We start from the raw sequence: 13,220 nt of genomic DNA, 5'->3' as shown, positions 1-13,220 counted from the left end.
GCTGGGCGATAGAATTGGTACCCCATCTCCTGGCCTATATTGTGAATCAAAGAGCTATAGGGAAGCCAACCCCCAGATACGGCCTGGACAGAGTAGTATGCACACAGAAAGCCAAGGGGTCACTGCACCAGGCAGGCAGAGACAAGCACTGGTCTCCCAGGCCATGGCACCCCCAGTATGCCTCAGACAGCAAGCCTGCCACGTGGATGGCTACAGATTGCCCGGAAGCTGTGCTAATCCCCATGTCTGAGCTAACTCCTCTCATGGAGCCCGAGACTGAGATTGTGTGGAAGGACTAAGCTCTCTTTGCCCCAATGTGGGTACAGGACAGGGACTGCTGTTACCAGTGGGTCTGCTTTGACTGCACAGTAGGGAGCAAAGCGTGGGGACAGCTTGGTGGCAGCAGGGCACATCCCCAGGCATGTGGCAGAGCAGTGGGCTCATACGTACTCAGTGACGGCTGGCTGCTGGTCTCATGTTCCAGTTCATCTTCCTCGATGCAGGTGCTGATGTCAAAGGGACGGCTGGGGACCAGGACACCTGGCAGCAGAGCCTGGTCCAGGTACATGTGCAGGTTGAGGGGTGCCAGCAGGGAGGAGGAGGGAGGGCTGTATGCAGCAGAAGTGCTGCCACCAGAGAGCTGTGCCTGCGTCCTCTTGTATGGGTTGGAATGGTCAAACAGAGACACTGCGATTGAGGCCCTGGTCCTGGCGCCTGCCACAGAATGTACCAAAAAGCACTTAACACCAGTTCTGCCTAGCTCACACAGAGCAAGCGAGCAGGCAGGCTGGCACCTACCTCTGCCCTTCATGATGTAATCGATAGCACGGTCATTGATAGCTGCCTCACTCGGTTTGATATCCAGGAATGGCTTGTTGCCCACACCCATGGATACCATCTCCTGCATACGGATTTCTGGAAGGGAAGAGCAAGGCAATGTAATGCAGGCACCCACAACCACATCACGAGGCTGCTTCAACCCTTCCCCCAGGGGCTGGGCTGCCCCAGGCCAGAGCGCTCCTGAGCCAGGCTGCTCCTGAACTACCGAGATTAGATTTGGTGTCCCCTCATTCCCCAACCCTGAGCAGTCTTCACAGATGAGGAGTCATGCCCTGCTCTGGCCAAGTGGCCTGGTGCCATCTGTAAGAGTCCTGCCAAGTCAAGGACAGGCAGCCTTGGCAAGAGAGGAGGGATTCAGCCAACTTGACCCTGACAACTGCACTTGGTCAGTGGCCTAGACTGTGGGGAAAATGGCAAGCGTTTCAGGAGAACAGTTCACTCTCACAGGGCAAGGAATCCTATGCTAAAAGCTCTGATTTCCCTCCACTGATTTGCAGGCAGTCCAAGCAGGTGTCTATGGCTGCACAGAGCTTGCACTGGTCAGGTCTCTGGGGAAGAGGGGCAGGAAGGGGCAGTGCCCAGGCAACGCCAGCACATGCTCATGAAGCTGCATGCATGGCACACAGCTGCTCACTACACAGAGCTGCCTGGCAGTAGGCTTCAAACCTACTCAGGACATCATGAGCTGAGCGGGGCTCCCGCACCTTTTGCAGCACAGACGCCCTGGGGAGGGCTCACACCTTTATTGCGGGCTGCCTGTTGCCACAGGATCTTGGCAATGTCATTGGTCCAGGCCTGCTTCGTCTCGGCTGTGCTGGCCTGGAGGATGTAGGTGTCACTGGACTTCCGCCTTCGGAACCAGATCTCAAAGCGCAGGCCACTGTCTCCAGAGTTCTCTGTCAGGCCGATGTCTGCAGTCTGCCAGGAAAAGGAAGAGCAAAGCCAATGAGCAAACTCATTTGCAGGCGGGGGAGGAGAGAAAGTTGACATGGTGAAAGGATGGGGTGGGAGAATGGCAGACAGGTAACCTGCAGGTTTTCCTATGGATGGCGAAGTCCAGAGGTCACCCTGGGAAGGGAAAGCACAAAGCTTATCCATGGAATGCTGCTCCAATGGGCAGCCTGCCTGCATCCTGTGCCAGAGCTACCCCCAGCTCAGCAGGTCCAGCAGGAAGGAGTCTGAGTGTCAGGAGCAGGTATGATCTGAACGCAGAGGAGCGGACACAGCCAGGGCAATGTCCAGCGCTTCACCCAGAGCTGGTCCCACTGCCTGGCCACACATACATTGCCTCTCCCCCATGCTCCTCTTGCCTCAGAGACCATGGCTCCACAGCCTACAGTGCAGAGGGAGCCCAGGCACTAGTGCATCAAGTGTCCCCTTCTCACTTTGCTGCATAGCCCAGAGGAAGCTCAGCAGTGCTGGGAGCAGCTCTCTCCTGCAGGCACTTCTGTCCTGGCACTCCATTTCAGAGTCAGAGTAATGTGGGGCAGGGTGCCCTGTCTGTGTTCATACTCCACATCAGTCCAAGGGGAAAGCAGCAACTGTGGGGCCAGGGCTGACTGAGGAACCTCCTGCACAGCAGCAAGCTGTGGGGCAACCCTTACTTTGAATGAGCGCTTGTAGATGTACACATCAAAGCCACCCTCGATCTTCTTGGGCTTGCTGAACAGGATCAGGTCCTCAAAGAGGAAGACGTGTCTCTGGCACTTCTTGCGGCCCAGCCAGATGGTGAACTCATCCTGCCGCACCAGCTGCCCCTGCTCCTTCAGGTTTACCTAGACACAGAGAACATCCTGGTAACACCCCAGCAGCACCAGGACAGGGCAGCTTCCCAAGCAGGAAGGCACAGGAGGGCCTGGATGAGGACAGCAGGGTCCCACATGACTGTGGCCCAGGCAGTGAAGAGTTGGCAGCTGCTTGTCATCTTGGGAGGGCTCTTGAGGAGGTAAAAGACAACAACCTCCCCAGGGCTGTGTGGCACTGCCAAAGGCCACACCAGGCTAAGACAACTGGCTCAGGGCTATGGTGAAAGTTGCACCCCTCTCCCAGGCATAACCCACAGATGACCCTTTCTTGTCACCCTGTGCAGATCTGTGACAAACTTCTGGGATGGCAACCGGAGGCACCAGCCCAGCCCTCCTCTTGAGGAACAAGGGAGCTGAAGAGGAAAGGATCCCTGCCAGGCTGCTAGGGGCCTGGAGCACGCTCAGACACAAGGACAGCCCCAGGCACTGCTGGGTCAGAATGGCAAGTCCCTCAGTTCTTCCTGCTCCAGATCCATCTTCCTCAACCCTGAGCCGTGCGATAGATTGATTTTTTGTTTGATGTTCCTCATCCAGTGCTCACTCTGCATTTCTAGCCTTCAGATCCCACCTAGCTGATTTCAGCCTGTCCCTTGTATCAGCATTAGCTTGAGTTCCCTCCTGCAAACTGTCTGGCCCTCTGTCACCAGCTTCATAGTGAAGAGACAGAAGGGCCCAAGGCAGCCTGCAGGACTCTATCTGTACCAGCACCCAGGCTATAAGCCCTTGGGAGAGGGTTCATGACATGCTCACCTGGCTCAAGTAAGAGCATCCAGGCTGTTTTTCCTAGCAGGTTAACGGGACTGACAAGCCCTGCTGTTTCCTCAACCCTATATCTAGATAGTACTGCTACACTGCAGTGGTAGACAGGCATCCTGCTATCTGTGGGAATTTGAGGGGAGGCTTGCCAGATGATCAAAGCCCCCAAGTCTAGAGAAGGGGGAGAAGTATGGCTCTGCACCCCTGGGCAGGGCAAGACACTGGAACATACATCACAGTCGCGGATGGCATCCATGGCCAGCAGGTCATTGCCGTGCCGGAGCTGGAACTTCACCATCTCCTCAGCTGCACGGAGGTAGCCCAACTCCTGCTCCTGCGCCTCGCTGCACTCCTTGATGAGGTCCTTTAGGAGCAGGGCATATTTGCTCATGCGCTGGATGGGCTTCAGCAGGTAGGAGGCCAGGTCCATCTTATCCCCAAGCTGTACCTGCTTGAACTAAGAACCACAGTGAAGAGTGAGGACAGCAGCTTCCAAGGGAGAACCCTGCACCCCCCACACAGGCACTGACACTTGCAGTTGCCCAAGGCCTCAGCTTCCTGATCAGGACACTTGGTTCAGTCTACAGGGAGATGAAAGGGAATAGGATCAATGCTGCTCTTTTCCGGGCTTCCTTTCAAAGCAATCGTTGCACCTCTGCCCTCCTGCACTCACACAGGTGCAGGGAGCTGTGCCAGAAAGCAGAGGTGGTGCTGAGGTGGCAGCATACCTTGAACAGGACAGCTGGGCTTGTTTAAACAGATCAGTGACCCAATCACCAAGGGGGAACCATGGATGTGGGCAGTGGGTTTTACCTTGAAGAAGTTATTTCCATGGCTGGCCAGCAGCGAGTCCGATTTTGGCTTGTTCTTGCTATATAATGCGTACATCCCAAACTGGTCTTTCTGCAAAAAGAGATCCACCCTGTGAGGCCAAGCATATCCAGGACCATCACACAGTGAGAACTGTAACTTTGGGTTGGTTACTCCAGTACTTCTGCTTCTCCCAGGCTGCACTATAACCTCCTATGGGGCATCAGAAAAGACTTTGCTTCAAGTTGCAGAGTTCATTAAGAACCAGTGCACACTCTTGTCCTGCTCCTACAGTAGCTAGGAATTTTTTTTTTTTTTTATCGATTCCCAGTTTCATCTTCCTGTTCCCCCTTGCCCCTTACATACCCCCAACAAATACCATCTATCAGGTAGCAGAGAACATGCAGAGGGCAGCTGAGCTTGAGCTGGTGCCCTGTGCTTCTCTTCATCAACCCCTTTCAACACGAGCAGCGGATCCGTGCCTCTCCTGCACTATCTGCCTATGAAAGTCCTTCCACACTGACATCATGGACAGATAGAAGACAAGATGAGGGATGCCCTGCAGAAGCAGATGAGCTTTAAGGTTCAGAGGTTTTGCTGCCCTGGTGGCATCTCTTGGCAGCAAAGAACAATGGGAAAAGCAAAGAGCATCTGCTGCTGCCTGGGCTCAGCCTTGCTTAGCCATCCCAGTCCAATCCGGTGGGCAAGGCTTGGAACTGACTCCAACTGCCTGGAGCAGCAGAGAGCAGGCATGGGTCTAGCACCTGAGCTGGGAGAGGGCAAACCGATCTTCCTCACTGCTACTACGATGGCAGCAGAGGGAATCCAGGTGGGTAGAGAATAAAACTGTCACCTCCCAAGCAATGGAACGTGAGCTGCACCACAAGACCAGATTCCCCTGCAGCCCCAGCCTGATCCAGAAAGCAGCTACTAGGTCAGCATATTCACTTGAGCAACAGTAAAGGAGGTGTCATCATTTTAATAAAGGGTTTCACAGCCACAAAGCACTTTTCCTGCCTTCCGATGTCAGAGGCCTGACTGCAGCCTGTGGAATCAACCAATTCACCCCTCTGGGGTGGGTGCTGGATACACCCAGCACAAGGCAGTTCACCCCTCTTGAAAAGGGCCACAGCCCACCAACATACAGAAGACCAGCCCAACTAAAGGGTGCTGCTAGGCACTGGAGGCCAGTGCGTGTCCAGAGGAGCCTGGCTCAGGAGGGAGGTGCCGATGGCTTACATGTCGGAGGAAGCAGTGGCTGACACGCAGCGGGTGGTTGCAGCAGCTCTCCAGTTCTCGCAGGAAGTACTGACTGTGGAAGTCGTAGAGCTTCTCCAGGTTCCCAAAAATGACACTGCGCTTCCCACGCAGGTCCTGGGGGAGGTCAAGGCGCTCCATCTCAGGAAAGTAGCTATCAATGATGTAGTACAGAGACCTCACATATTCCCGCTCTGTGGTTACCATCTCATCGATGATGTGCCGCAGTTTGCTGCAATAGGAAACACTCAGTCTTGAAGGGACCCAGATGACAGCTATGCTGCAGCAATCAGTGTCTGCAAAGCACTGTACCATCCCCAGAGAAGCTCTCCTGAGACCCAGCTTACAGATGATCCTCGAGCACCCTCCAATCTAGCCAGCTTCTCAGATTCACAACCTTCTGTGATAACTATGACCCTGAGCACTGACAAAGCTTGTGGCTGACCCAAGGAGCTGGGGGAGCATTTCAAGGTTCAAGTCCCAGACTGGCTGTGATCCTGATACAAACCCTGAACCCAGCCAGCACCTGCTCCTGGACACGACAGGCTGCCCCTGTAAATAGCTATGCTCCTGAAACAACAGGGAAAGCAGAATTCAGGCTGACTCCTCCCCACAGAAACCATTGTGATGCCTGCGCATGCTGTGGGAAGCAACATTAACACCGGGAGAACAAGAGCTCTGGGCCCAGATGCAGCTGGGCTGGATCTGGCATTCGTTGTTCCTTGTTGGACCAGAAAGAAGCAGAAAATACTTTCTGACTGGAAAGGACAGAGGTTGCTCTGACTCTCCTCATCTAAGCTGAGAGCTTGCTTGCTATAGCCGAAACACAAACCACTATTTAAAGACAGGGATAGAGTCTCAGACCCTTTAAGGTGGATGTGTCTTTCCCTACTACGCCACCGCATGCACCAGCCCAGAGAGCTGGGCTGACGTTAGCTGAAGCAGCCCTGGTCTCTGGAGACTGGCCATCCAATGTTCCCTGCCAGGGCTTGTCCCGGTAGAAGTCAGAGAGGGAAACAAACCTCGCCATCACTTCATCAGAAAACAGCAGTTCCTAGCACAGGATGCTTTGTGCTTCTCTGAAAGGTCAGGACAGCTCAGAGGGACTAGGGGTTTCCACTGCGAGGCAGTACAGCACCAAACATAACTACTCTAGATGTGTGCCTGTTGACTTTGCATCTCAGCTTTCCCCAAGCCAATCCCTCTGGCAATCCAGAGGCCCGAACAGTGGGGCTGCCCCAGAGTCCAGGAAAGGGAAGGCTGTTGGATCACTCCCTTGAGAAACAAAGCAGTTAGTCTCTGCTGGTGTTTGTCCCCTATCGTGAGCTTTCCTGACACAATGCTGGGCTGTCAAGAGGTTTCTTCCAGAGGATTTCACTGTCCCCAGTCATCCCCCTCAAGAGCAGAACCAGCAGAGGAGCTCTGCGTCCCCCCCGCCCCCCAGCACCAGGCTCTCGTCTCTGCAAGCAACAGCACACTGAGCCTTGCACAGCGGCGACTGCTGCAGCTCTCTCCCTCCATCGCTCTATGTCACAGCCCTGCTCGAGGGGCAAAGGGCAGGGAAGGAGGATGCGAGCCCAAGGGAGGGATTCAAGGCTCTGCCAACACCTCCCAACCACAAGCTAGCGCTCTCCAATGTGAGCTTTGAGGCAGAGATATCAGGAGAGTGATGTTCCCCTCCTGGCTCCCCTTTCCTCCAAGGAGCCTCTTCACACCAAAGTTGCCAGGAGAACTCTACCCTGGGTAAGGGTTGGATTCCAGCCCTGGTCTGGATGCACACAAACCCTTTGCTATGGAGTATCCCTGATGGGGTAACCAGGAGGAAGTTTCCCAAGGCTACTAAAGAACTTTCCTGCAGGGGTATTTTGTGCTTGCTCTATGTCCACAGACAGGCAGTAGCCTACCTAAACTAGGTCTGTCTGTCTTCCCAGCACTGCTCTGTTAGGAACATAAAACACCTCTGGGATTTTGGTCTTGGTGTTTTCTTGTACCCACTTCAAATTCACAGGAAACTGCAAGTGTTCGGGTGAAAAAATTTCTATCTTTTCTTTGGTGAAAAAATTTCTATCTTTTTCAATGAGAGCAGCTGAAAAATCTGCCTGGTGACCCCCCTTTCAAGAACAGCCCACATTCATAGTCTTGCCATACCCAGGCACGTTGCAGTGCTACAACAAAGTGAGTGAAGACCCTCAAAGACAGTGAAAGAAAAGAACAGAACAAAAGCCAGCTTTGATCACTGAAACACTGATCTTAGCCCCAAAGGGCAACTGCTCTCTTACTTGAGAAGCAGATCTCTGCAGCAGTTGTCAGAGTACCATAAATGTCCCCCTATCAGTCTGGGTACAGCCCTCCCTGAGAAAGTGGGGGGATGATGCACTTTGCTTCTGCTCTCCCCACCATACCTGTGCCACTTGCTTGCTAGGACCCCAAGTGCTACACTTCTGTGAACCCTCCTTCCCTAACGTCAGCAATGTTCAGAGACCGCCCCCCCCCCCCATGCCTGGGAGCCGACCTTTCCCCTCTTTCCTTATGAGGGAGCAATGCTGCGGAGGCTGTGGGCAAAGAGCAACAATTCCTGTTCCTCCTGCATCCTCCCAGGGTTAGGTGCCAGGCTGTGTGGGGACATGCCTGTGGGCCTGCTCAGCACTGCACATACACGTGTGGGAAGCTGGAGCTCTACATCTCCATCTGCCCAGCTCTGCCCTGGATCCGTCCCCAAAGCAGAACAGCCACTGCGGACCTCTTCGCACCTTTGCTGGCTGCCTTCTCTGGCTACTCCAAGAGACCGGCACCAAAACCCACAGTCACTTACCTGCCCCAACTCTTGGCTTCCGACATGGAGACACAGCCCCTCTGCCCCTCTGGCAGGCAGCCCATAGCCCAGCTGTGAGCAGCTTGCTGCCGCAGTGCAAAAGTCCTGTCCACCAGCTCCGTGCTGCTCACTTCCAGGCCCTTAATGAAGACGCCGGTGTTGCCGTATCTGGCTGGTTCACTCAGCGTCCTCTGGCAGCCCAACCACAGGCTCTCACCGCAGGGAAGGTCGAAGCTTTGGGCCTTCCGGAGCATCCTCTTGGGAGGTGGCTTCCTAGAGGCTGGAGAGGAGACACAGGATGGCTTCACCTCCAGGATTTCTAATATGCTCTCCAGGTTTGGCTTTTCCTCAGGCAGCTTTGGAGACTTGGAGGCCCCACTGCCAAAAGAAACTCTGCTCGAGTGTGGACCAGTGTTGAGAGCAGCTTGGCAGGCAAATTCTTCTCCAGTGCTGACATCACCAGGGCAGCTCAGGGAGGGTGAGGGAGCTTTCTCCTTAGTCCAGCCTGGAGAGCGGTTGGGCCTGTTATAGCAATGGGGAGCACTGTATGTCCTGTCCCAGTGCAACCCAGGTGTGGCCCCCTCAGAGTGCCTCCGGTGGGACAGGCTGCCAGCCTCATTGCCATCCCGGGGCTGCTCCCCCTCAACAGGTTTGTGATCTGACAGCAAAGACTTCTTTGTTCTCAAGGCTGCTTCGAGCTTCTTTTCAAAAACCAATTTTGTCTCTTGGCACTTGGACCATGCAAATTTCCACTGCTTGAGTCCCTTGTCGCTCCTCAGCTCACAGGCCAGCTCCTTCATCTCCTGGAACCGGGCATCGCTGATGTCTGGGTGCTGCCCCTTGTAACTCTCCAGGCACTTTATCACATCTGTACAGTGTTCGGGGGAGATGCAGTCCTCCATACTGACGCAAGCGAGGTGTCGCATCCCTTCCAAGGCCCACTCGTATGCCTGCAGAGAGTGAGAACAAAAGGCAACAGCCAGTCAGAGAGATTCGGGGAAGAATAACCTCAACTTGGTGCCTAAAGCACAAGACAGGAGAAAGGATCAGTGTGCGGCCAACGCAGGTCTCGGAGCATGAGTGCAGGGTTGGGGCAGGGGCGGGTTGCTATTGTCAATGGGGCTTAACAATTCAGCAGAACAAACAGCTCCTTATGCAGAGGGTTTCAGCTGCACTGGCTGCTCTATCACAGCTCCACCTCCCCGCCAGATCCCTCTGATGTTGGGCACCCACACTGCTGGGCATGTTTGTCTTCTCTGGGAAGGTGGGCCCAGGAGCAGCCAAGAGGAGGAATTTTCACATCTTGGTGTGGCCCTGCTCTGTACAAACCCTGCAAGTTGCCTTCCTCCTTCACCCAGCCATTCCCACTGTCATCGTGCAGGAGGTGGTCGAGGGGGTATAAATAAGCTGCAGCTCTAACTGGGCATGGGATTGTTGCTTCCATGCTGTCTCCCCTGGAGCTGGTTGTGTGCAGAGACCTGGAGCATCATCAGAGCTGGGCTCTGAGTTTCACCTCGAGTACTCTGGCGCATCCTTGCAGCAAGTAGGAAACAGAGGTGTGCAAACCCAGCTGCAGCCTGCATGTTTTCAGTGCCTGCCTACACCTGAGTGGTGTGGTGTGCTCTGCGTACCCGTCTGGGAGCCTGGCCCTCCCGGCTACTGCAATCGGTGCTTGTGCTGGTTAGCTGAACATCGAACTCAGAAGTTAATTTCTAATACTACAGGAACATGGGAAGAGACTCTCATTCAACCAGTTTCATGGAGCTTCACTCTAACACTAGTGAATACACAGACTTTACTAATACAGCCCTGCCACATCAGTTGAATAAGGGGAGTGAGACGAAGTGCTGTTCAGCTTGTTAGAAGCAAGGTAAAAGTGCTTTACTCCCACAGCAAACAACGTGCTAATGAAACACAGTATGCTAAGATCTGTCTGTCATTGATGAAAAGACAGCACTTGGGTTCATAACGTGGCAGAGTAAGCTGGCTTTAACGGGAAGGGCAAACATCTGAATTACTCATGCTCATAAGCTACTGGGACATCTCTGGCAAAAACAAGCAGCCCTTCTCCCATCCCTTGCCAAGGCATGGTGATAAGGACGACTACTTTCTCTGCAAAGCAAGAAAGAGGACAAGGCTTAACTAGGCAGTGAATATGTGATGGTGTGCTGCCCCTATACTGAGGCAGATGTGATCCAGCTGTCATAAACCTGGCCAGGGAACTTCAGTGCTCATCAATGAAAGTAAAGTATATTTGTCAAAATCAGATGCACAAGGCAGGGAAACCTCCCTGGGACAGGTCTGCCTGGCTCCCTCAACCAACCATCTAAGACTACTATACGTGCAGAAATACCATAGGTTGCCCTTGAAGTAAACAAGAGCATCTCTAGCACTTGGCCTGCCAGGACCTGTATACCTGCCCCTATGTTTTGCAGGGCAGCAACATCCATGCTCACTGCCAGGAACAATGTGACCAGCCCAAGACTATTCTCCACCAGAGAATAGCAGAGCTGAAACATTTGGCTGAACAGCCTTGTGGCAGCCTTCACTTGGAGAATTTCAAGCACTTATTTCCACGCAGAACAGGGTCTTAGACATCAGGAGAAAGCAACACATGCTTTATGCAGACATGGAGCAGCACTGCATCCCCATCAGTGTCATGAGTGGGCAAACAAACCTGCTCGTGGGCTCACCCTCTGCTGGTGATAGAGGCCCACAGGATAGGAAGTGCCTCATTCATGCGGGGCTCAACCCCAGCAGGAGGATGGCAACTGTGAGCCAAGTGCTGCTGTTTATACAAGAGCTGAATGCCAGCACACAGGGGCCGGTCTGCAGGCCGAGTGGAGTCACACCAGAGGCAGATGCCAAGGCCATACGAGCTTCCACAGTCGTTAACCATTGCTCTTTCGCACTGCAGTTAAGCGGTGTGCATGCAGCCAGCCTCATTATTCATGCAGAGCAAGGAGCCGCTTCAGAAACAGCAGCAGTTGCTCTGAGAAAATGCTTCTCAAACAGCCCCATGAAACCACAGCACCGGACAATCGGGGGGGGAGTAACAGTGGGTAGAGGACATGCCAGACCCTAGTGAGAACCTACATTTAATCTGTGCTTTAGAGGGTCTTTTATTCCCTGGAGGCTGGAGCACATCAAGGCAAGGTAAAATACCAAGTGCAGCGGAGCCCGGTAGAGCTGCACTGCAGCGACAGATGGCCTGTTTGCTAGTTTCTTTGAGATGCTCCCTCCAGCCAGAGGCAAACCAAACCAGGCTCCTTCCAGCCCTGCCTGGAGCAAGGGCCAGCTGTCAGTGCGGGCTAAGGGCAGGTCTTGCCTCTCTGGCTGCGGAAGTTGATGGATGGTCCCCACCGAAGGCCACAGGCAACCTCCCTTTCACCCACCGAAGGGAAAAGTGAAGCTCAAAAGACACAAGGTGATCTGAAAAGGGTGCTGAGAATACACACCTCATGGGAGAGGCGCAGTCAGCAGTCCCGTCTGGCTCTGCCAGTCAGATGGGCAGTCAGCCTACAAATGCCTTCTCCGAGGCTGGGGGACCCATGCTTCCATGCACAAATATGAGAGACAGAAAAGAGGCCTCCTTTTTTCTAAGAAATCCCTTAGATCTGTCTATGGCCACAGTGAGGAAGAACCAGGGCTGCAAACCACACAGGGGGCAGCCCCACCACCTCTCATCTTCATCTGGTATCTGTCTGTTCTGAGCAAGGACTCCAAGGCAGCACAGAAATTACTCTAAATCTTGAGGGCATTTCTTCCATCCCCGGTGCCTGTCACGGGGTAGTGAACAGCTCAGCTTTGTTCCCTGCACAATGGGAGCAGCCTTCCACACCCTGCAGTTTGCTTGGTAACGTGCTAAGTGGCCACCAAGGCTTCTTCCAGTCACGTCATCTTCAACTGCCCTTTTTAGCGCACAAAGTAGCAGCCCCCTCCAAGGACCAAGCATGCTGTGGCACCCACGAGGGAACACACTCGTGCGGGCACAGACGTAGCTGTAGTCCCTGCCCTGACAAGGTTACAAACCATGTAGCTGGCCCAGTCAAGCTAGGATGCAGCCCTCAAGCCATGGGGCATTCAGGCAGCAGGCAAGACTACAGCTTCTCTGGTAAGCCAGAGGAGCCACTCATATGTAAAAGGAGGCAGCTGCATGCAGGGAAGCTGAATCTTCCCAACAGTGGCTGGGGCTAGGCAGGAAGGAGCCCGTACCTCAGCTTTTGATCTTTATTCTACAGACAAGTCGTTACTGAAACTCTCAATTACAGGGTTAAAGACAAACGTGCTTCCTGCATACATAGGCCTGACCTATCCTGCAGGGGTATGAGGAGTCAGCAACAGGCTGGTCCTGCCAAGCTGCCTGAGGAAGGCAGGGCCTCTCAGCGACCTGCTATGCCACAAGGAAGAGCCAGGGACTTCACTGCACCCAGGCACAGTCCTCAGCTCGTCACCTCGGTGTTTGTCACTGCTCATTTCATCATGGGCAAGGCTTGCAGTGCTTCAAGGACAGAAGCTCCTGGAGTCTGTTGTCTTTGGCACCAGTGAAGTGCCGTCTGTGAGCACAGGCTGAAAGAAGTTGCTTGGCCCTGGCTCAGGGCATATCGCCAGCATGGCACACAAAGTGTTCCAGGGGGTCCTGGGTCCTCAGCTAAGCCACTGTTCAGATATCACACCTCCCCAAACCAAACATATCACATAAAACCACCAGATTCCTCGAAAACTCAAGGTTCAGCAATCCCTAAGACACCTTCCAGGCAGCTGAAGCATGAGACAAACACTCTGCATCTGCAGCCATATGCCAGAAGGGGCCATTTCGAAGGGGCCTGCCTTTGTCCAAGCCTTCTCTTTCATCTCTTGCCTGTGGGGAGATCATTATCATAATATAATTTTTTCTTGTCAAATAGGAAACTGGGCGTCCGACCAGGCAGAGCAAGCAG

The 13,220-nt window shown here is 53.9% G+C and overlaps 1 protein-coding gene across 1 annotated transcript in view; it reads right to left on the bottom strand.

Moving 5' to 3' along the window:
- Positions 1 to 13,220, bottom strand: part of PLEKHG4 (pleckstrin homology and RhoGEF domain containing G4) — a 64,914-nt gene that overhangs the window by 4,634 nt on the left and 47,060 nt on the right. Inside the window, exons 11-18 of the mRNA XM_013942742.2 lie at positions 8,281 to 9,230; positions 5,451 to 5,700; positions 4,215 to 4,304; positions 3,634 to 3,858; positions 2,445 to 2,615; positions 1,581 to 1,758; positions 799 to 915; positions 451 to 714 (exon numbers count right to left, since the gene is read on the bottom strand). Coding sequence (XP_013798196.2) covers positions 451 to 714; positions 799 to 915; positions 1,581 to 1,758; positions 2,445 to 2,615; positions 3,634 to 3,858; positions 4,215 to 4,304; positions 5,451 to 5,700; positions 8,281 to 9,230 — 2,245 coding nt within the window. The remainder of the gene's footprint in view (positions 1 to 450; positions 715 to 798; positions 916 to 1,580; positions 1,759 to 2,444; positions 2,616 to 3,633; positions 3,859 to 4,214; positions 4,305 to 5,450; positions 5,701 to 8,280; positions 9,231 to 13,220) is intronic.

Source organism: Apteryx mantelli, chromosome 10, assembly GCF_036417845.1.
Source record: "Apteryx mantelli isolate bAptMan1 chromosome 10, bAptMan1.hap1, whole genome shotgun sequence".
Lineage (NCBI taxonomy): Eukaryota > Metazoa > Chordata > Aves > Apterygiformes > Apterygidae > Apteryx > Apteryx mantelli.
This window is presented reverse-complemented; position numbering and strand designations above follow the sequence as displayed.